General features: G+C 42.4%; 1 protein-coding gene across 1 annotated transcript; it reads right to left on the bottom strand.

The window, feature by feature from the left end:
• Window positions 1-2,207: 2,207 nt before the first annotated feature.
• On the bottom strand, window positions 2,208-6,760 carry EIF1B (eukaryotic translation initiation factor 1B). The gene is made up of 4 exons (XM_009571765.2): window positions 6,603-6,760; window positions 3,793-3,956; window positions 3,203-3,304; window positions 2,208-2,590 (listed from the first exon to the last, which is right to left on the bottom strand). Exons 1-4 carry the CDS (start codon window positions 6,631-6,633, stop codon window positions 2,546-2,548), a joined length of 342 nt encoding a protein of 113 aa, XP_009570060.1. The 5' UTR covers window positions 6,634-6,760; the 3' UTR covers window positions 2,208-2,545.
• Between the last annotated feature and the right edge of the window lie 794 nt (window positions 6,761-7,554).

The following is a 7,554-nucleotide window of genomic DNA, read 5'->3' as shown; positions in this document are numbered from 1 at the left end:
CATTTTTGAAACACAGATGCATATTCCAAACAGGCTGAGCACTGACAAAGAAGTTTCAGCGTAAGATGACAAATATTAAATCGTGAAAGCCTTTCCTCTAGAACATGCAGAGAGGCTTTGGCTTCTAACAGGGCTAGTTACAACCTTATGAAGACTCTGTTCTAGTTAAAACAGTTTAAAGACACAAAATTCTGCTTTCCTTCTAGAAAGATTTGTTTGTTGCCACAACAAATCTCATCTATTTAAACTTCAGACGTGTTACTTCTTATTCCCTCTCTTTTTAAATTTGCCCTTCAAATGTCAAACACAAACAAGTCCACTAGAGCATAAAATCTAAGCCACAAATCAACCACGAGGTTCCTCCTGTCAGAAAGGGCTTTCAAATGAGAAAACCAAACGTTTATCTTATTTATTCTAAGCAGAATGACTATGGAGAAATGACTCAGGCTTAAGCAGTAAAAGTTAATGGAATGCCATCTAAAATGAAGACTGACTCAGAAACACATGAGACTTGCTAATCATTTGTTAATCTCCAATTCAATAAGCCACTAGAAGTACTCATGTAATACCAGTGAAACAGGAGAAGGTACTGCTTGTTTTTCCCCTAGGGCAGGAGAACAAGTTTTAAATGAGAACATCAGTTTTCCTGGCATTTGATAAAATGAAAATCACTGTTATGTACCCCCAAATTAATTAGTTTAGCCTCTATGAATCAGGACTAGGTAAGCTTGCAGTACTATGATTTTATTCTGCTAATGTGCAAGACTTGCATAACTTCGGATTTTCATTCTGTGTGCTGGTATTCCACGTTCTGCAGCATGCTTTCTCTCCTCCTCCTCCCAAACACATTATACCTTTACAGTATACAATCTTCTGGAACACTGTTTTTCTGGAACAGTTAAGATCTGTAATACCAGGCAGAATTTGTGGAGACTGAGAAACTGGACACTGAATTCTTACAGGTGGAATTGTCTAGACCAGACAGAGAAAAAAACGTCATACGAATGCTCTGTAGTGCTCCATTGTTGTTAGTGCCATAGAGGTTCATATCTGAATTCAGAAATCTTAAAAGGTTCATGAGTTAAAAACGAGCAATTCTGTATAGAAATGCAGGTCTGAACAGGAAACAAATTACAGGCACAGGTGATATTAAGTAAAAAGTTTTCCACATTTTTGTTGTTTGCTTAGGTAGTCATCAATTCTTTTTTTCTAAGTATTAATAAGTCTTAGCAGTAAAGAAATCTCTTTTTTCCTTTCCAGAAAATATGTGACATTATAAGAAGTTTTTTTAGCATTTCCCATTATTCTTATGGTTTCTCAGCTCAGCATGTTTTGAATTATTTCCGAGAGAATTTCTGTGTCTATCTCAAGGTAAGAACAGATCTGCATGTTTCACCAGATAATGTCATTTCCTTCTGTAAAGAGACATGTCTTAAAAGTAGAATTCCAAATACCTACAGCCAACTAGAACTTTATGAAAACCATGGTGGAAAAAAACTGTTATAACTTCAGATAACACTGGTGAACTGCCCATTAGGAAAGCAGACTATCAGCTTTCTGTAGTAACACCCAAACCCCACTGCAAACCCCTCCATATTAACTGTTAACCACAGCAAAACTTTTTACACCAGAAAAAAAAAAGGTTAGTGTAGAGCCTGTTCCCTTCCTTACTTCTGCAGCTAATCCTACCAGGTAATTAAAACATTCTGTGCACAAACATTAATACACAGTGGTGGCAGAAGCCAACTTGGTATCCTTCATCTTCACTCAGTTACAGACAAGATACAAAACCCCAGGCACTTCATTCAAATGTTTTGGGAGTACTATGCAAGACCTAGATGTTTAACATGTTCACAGTAATAGCAGCCTGAAGGAGTTCAGCTTATTTTAGTCTTCCTAAGTTTAACACCGCTATTTCATAGTCACTGCAGTAAGTTTTAGAGAAGATCAAGTTACTCCTTGGCAAACAAGTTGTTTTACCATGCTGCTACTAAGATACATCTACACAGGACTTGAAAGCTCTACTCTTACAGCTACAGGCTAAGATCGCATCAAGCAAATCTACTGATTAATTAACTAATCCATCACCATGTAGATTTTCTAGTTTACTCAATAAGCAGTGAGCTACTCTTGCCACAAAACAATTTAGCCATTCTTTAGAAAGCTACTTAAAACTTAAGCTAAAGCATTTCAGATATCCCAAAAAATATATGAATAAACTTTTATTTTCAAGCAACAACACACTACTTTTATACAACCCACACACTTAAGTCGGGTGTAGTAGTAAACTGAACAATCAAGACTAAAACATTTCCACTGGAAATGTGCTTAAGTTCGCAAGTGTCTTCATTACCACCTTACTGAAGTTTTTTTATGTGTTTCTAATTTACACACTACATGTTTCATCCACCCATGCAAGTCTGAATCAAATTTTAAGTGTTCAGGTAACAGGGAAGTCCATTCACTGCAGAGATTCATTTTCCACAGAAAAGGCAGGCTAAGCAAGACAAAATACTGCAGGGTTCTTCATCAGACTACGTGTATTTTAGAAACCATGAACTTTCAGCTGTTCTTCCTTAACAATGCCAATCTAAAGGAGAAAAGAAACATAGTTTAGTAAAGCTTACATGCTTAGGATATTGGTGATATCAAGTTACCACAATCTTATACTTTAATCAAAGAAACCGAAATACAGAATATACTCAATAAAGCAGTTTTCTAGTTACTAGAATAGTAGTTTTATAGTTACTAGTTTCCAGAATGGTTCTGGACCAAGCAGAACTGACTACACAAGAAAGATAATCTTATCAGACATCTGACTTGTTCTGTAGTCCTAGCACTTCTTCTTTGACAGTGAGAGGTCTCTGCACCATGATTTGCATCAGTAAGCTAGTGGTGTAATAGCTTCTTCCTTCTATAGTGTTTCCAGTCTCAAAATCATGGTTTGCATCAAACAATTTTACAAATTAAGAACTCATGTTGCACTGCCGGAGAACAAGTGGTGTGTTGTAGCAGGGTAAATGCATCCTACAGTGCCTTGATTCTTACCAGAGGTTCACTCATCCTGCAAGCATCATTTTGCTTTTTGGCTGAAAATACAAAGGAACTCTAGTGGACACCTTTAGCTTGTTAATTTCCATTAGTGTCACCTGTCACCCTACTGCTTCTAAAGAGGTTTAGATATTTATCTGCAGCCCCTCACCTCCAAGAGAAACTGGCATATGTTCTTCCTCTGGTCACCTTGAAGCTGGATTACTTCACCGTATTCAGGATGTTCAATCACAGTACCATTACAAGCAAATTTCTAGAAAGAGACACGTTCATATTGTAAGACATCTGATGTACATTATGATTTTACTTACTAAGTTTTTTCAGCTTTCAACTCCATGCTATTTTAAAATAAATATTTTCATCCTGGTGAAACTGAACATCTCTATTTTCAACAGCAATCCAGCTATGACAGAAGCAGGAATGCTAAAACAGTTCTGCTTTGAACTGGTATTATTCTTCACATCAACAAAGCCAGGTATCTGTGAAACTTTAATGAAACATTCAGAATATAGTTTATTTACTTCCTTACAGGAAAGGAATGTTTAACTTTTCAGCAAAAAATCAGTGTCACTAGATACTGACAGAAATTTTGAGAAAGACAGAGAAAGGGATCAACCTCAATACGAAAGTGATGTGCACTGGCAAGAACAAAATAAAACAAATATTCTGTTACTTAGTATTAAAAATGATGATACTCCTTTATATAATATCTTTACAATCAAATCAAATCAGCAACTTCACCTTTTTGAAAGCCTTCACAAGTTTCTTCTTGTCATAATCATCTGCAATTCCCTGAACAGTTGTTAGTGTTTTTCGTCCGTTTCGTTGCTGGATCCTTATATGAATGTAATCCTCAGTCCCTGCCGGGAGTAAGTCGTCACCCTTTGTTGCATCAGCAAAGGGGTCTGCAGGAGGAAAAAGATTCATGTAATTCCCACAATGGAGAATACCCAAGCTGAAAACTGACAAGTAAGTTTCTCACTGCACAAAGAGCTTTATTCAGGGGACAAGTATATGAGTATAAACAGTTTTCAGCTGAAGTATCAATTTACTTCAGTATTTCTTGGAAACTGTAAATCCTGAAGCTCGGAATCCTTAAGCTCAGAACCTGAAAACCTGGTTCCAAGAGAACATCAAGTGCATATAAGCTTTAGACAGCCACATGCATTTTAAGTGAAACACAAAAGTTGAATCTTTTATCGGATCAGCTGATAAGTACAGACAAATTAAAAAGCTTTCATACACACACTCCGTTACAGGTCCAGAACAGAAGAGTTATACAGTGACAACCATGACGCTACCAGCACATAAAGATATGAATGGAATTCTTGGCTACTAACGTAAACAAAACAGGGCAACAGACAGTAGCAGATGTCAGAGGCTGTCTGCAAACTAGCACCCCTCTGCCAGTCAGTACTTTTAGGCAAAAATCGCAACAACATAAAATTGAGGCTTTGACTATAGAAAGGTCATTCCTCACATTCTTCAAAGGATAATTGTATCTAGCACAGGTGAAACAAGAAGGCATTAAGAAATTATGTTATTCTCTGTTCTCCACAAAAACATATTTAACACTCAATCTATCAAGAAATCAGTTAGCCCTACAAGTTTCCTAATCAGTAGTTCCAAACAAATCTTGAGGTATGAAGTATACTTTAAGTATATATTTTTAATAAATCACAAGTAACATCTTGATACTAATCAAAATCATATGGAAGATGTCAATATTCAGAAAGCACAGGTTCCAACACCCACGCAAGGTACAATTACCCAAGCTTCTATCCAAAACTCAAACCTAAAAACAGTTATCAAGTGTTGTCATCCACTCAAAACAAATGCTCCAAGAGTAAAACTTCACCAGAAATAGGAACAGAAGTAGTTCAGCTGCAGACAGAATGACCCTTGTAGAAACAAGAATGACAAGAACTGAAAAAAAAAAAAGCACTGAAAGTATTATGAGGATGCAAGCACCACAGGAAGGAAGTACAGCCCTGGGAAGCTTAACTGGCTTTCTACCAAGGCATTTGCTAAATTATGCTGAACTTCACAGCTTGTGGGGTAACTAATAGAAATTTCAGTCAACAAAAAGGTGAGAGAAAAAAGGTAACTCGGGCATGGAAGATCACTTGACAGTGTTCAGGAGTCTAGGGTGGAGATATGACACTGCTGTAGATGTTAATATTGAATTACTTCAAACAAATCCTTTGGGCAGCACTCTCCTAAGCACAGGCAAGTTTATGGTGCTAGGCCATCATTCTGCACCTTCCTTATCTATAGGCAACAGAAGTGAGCAAGTTTAATACATTATACAATAACATTGTCCAGGCTTCCGGTCTCAGTTTTGTCTCTAATCTTCTGTACGTACAAGCCGTACGAGGAGGTTATGTTAGCCGCAGTCAGCCCTCAAACTGAAGGTGGAGAACCATGGCCCAGCAGTGTAAACTTCCCTGCAAAGACAAGAGGAACGACCCACAACTGGTACAGCTCAATCTATAGGTACAATAACCTCTTGCAGGGCATATATTGGGCTGTGGACATTGGTATGGCTAAGATGAGGCAGCAAATCAACGGGCAATTGGAATTGTGATGATTTACTTCCTAGTAGAGGATATAAAACCTAGACTCTCTAGATCACACAAAGATCACAACTTCAGGACTACTGAGTTGACGGAAAAGCCTGGTTTGGGGTGCTACTGGACAAAGCGCAGTATGGGCTGCCAAGAGCACTGCACACAACAGCACTGGTGAGGCCACACCTCAAATACAGAGTTCAGTTTGGGGCCCCTCACTGCAAGAGAGACACTGAGGTCCTGGAACTTGTCCACAGAAGAGCAACAGAGCTGGTTAAGGGGCTGGAGAACAAGACTTATGAGGAGCAGCTGAGAGAACTGGGGTTGTTTAGCCTGGAGAAGAGAAGGCTGAGGGGAGACCTTATCACTGTCTACAACTACCTGAAAGGAAGTTGCAGAGAGGTGGTGTCAGTCTCTCCTCCCCCAAGTGACAGGTGACAGGGCGAGGGGGAATGGTCTCAAGTTGTGCCAGGGGAGGTTTAGATTGGATATTAGGAAAAAATTATTCACTGGAAAGGTTATCAGGCACTGGCACAGGCTGCTCTGGGAGGTGGTTGAGTCACCATCCCTGGCGGCGTTTAAAAGACGAGCAGGTGAGGTGCTCAGGTATATGGTTTAGTGGCGGACAGGTACGGTTGGATTCGATGATCTTTTCCAACCAAACGATTCTACGATCTCCTACGTGAGGAATAATGAGAGCAAGCGGAGCGGGAGCCGCCTCTCCCACCCGCCGCCTCCCTGCTGCAGCCTCAGGGCACGTCCCGAGCCCGGTGCCGCGGGGAGGACAAGGACGAGCGGGCAGAGCCGCCTTTACAGCGCTGGGCACGGCAACAGCCGCTCGGGGCTCTCGGGAAGACGGAGGAGAGGGAGTGGGGGGATGCCGGGGCAGCAGCACGGAGAGCGGGCGATGCCGAGGGGCGAGGAAAGGACTGCGGGGAAGGAGGGTGGATCCCTGCGGCACACGGCGGTGCCGGCTCTTACCGAAGGATTGGAGGTTCTGGATAGAGGACATGCGACTCTGCGGCGGGAGGCTGGAGCTGCGGGGAAAAACCGGGCTCTCGCGTGTCGGGCTCCGCAGTGGCGGCGGGGGCGGGATCGGGGCGGGGTAACGAAAGCGGAGGGAAGGGGAGGGGGAGAGGGAGGCAGAGACAGAGGAAGGAGTAAAACGAGGCGAAAACGCCAAGATGAATGGAGGAGAGGTGACAGCCGCCGCCCCCGGGGCCGTTACCGGGCGCCGCTCGGCCGGGCACGTGACGAGGGTCACGTGCTGCCCCGCGGGGGTCATCATTGAAGGGGTTGGGTTGGAAGGGGCTTTAAAGCCCATCCAGTCCCAACCCAGCGCTGAAGGCAGGGGTACCTCCCGTCAGACCAGGCTGCTCAAAGCCCCGTCCAGCCTGGCCTTGGACACCTCGGGCACGTGGTGTGAATGTTGGGGCTGTCCTGTGCAGGGTGGGAGATGGACTCGATGGTACTTGAGGGTCCTGTCCGACTCAGGTCGTTCTGTGATTCTGAGACCTCCAGGGATGGGGATCCACAGCTTCCCTGGGCAGCCTGTGCCAGTGCCTCGCCACCGTCATGGTGAAGAATTTCTTCCCAATGAGAAATATAAATCTTCCCCTCTCCAGTTTAAAGTCATTCCTACTCATCCTGTCGCTCCATTCTCTTGTAAAACGTCCCTCCCCAGCTTTCCCGTAGCCTCTTCAGGTACTGGAAGGTCGATATAAGATCTCATCGGAGCCTTCTCCAGGCTGAACAACCCCAGCTCTCTCAGCCTGTCCCCATAATAGAAGTGCTCCAGCCTTCTGATCGTTTTATGGCCCTCCTCTGGACCTGCTCCAACAGTTCCATATCCTTCTCATGCTGGAGATTTCAGAACTGGATACAATACTCCAGTTGGTGTCTTACAAGAGCAGAATAAAGGGGGAGAATCACC

The sequence above is a fragment of the Cuculus canorus genome, chromosome 2, assembly GCF_017976375.1.
Source record: "Cuculus canorus isolate bCucCan1 chromosome 2, bCucCan1.pri, whole genome shotgun sequence".
Taxonomy (NCBI): domain Eukaryota; kingdom Metazoa; phylum Chordata; class Aves; order Cuculiformes; family Cuculidae; genus Cuculus; species Cuculus canorus.
The sequence above is the reverse complement of the archived record's forward strand: the minus strand, read 5'-3'. Positions and strand labels throughout refer to the sequence as shown.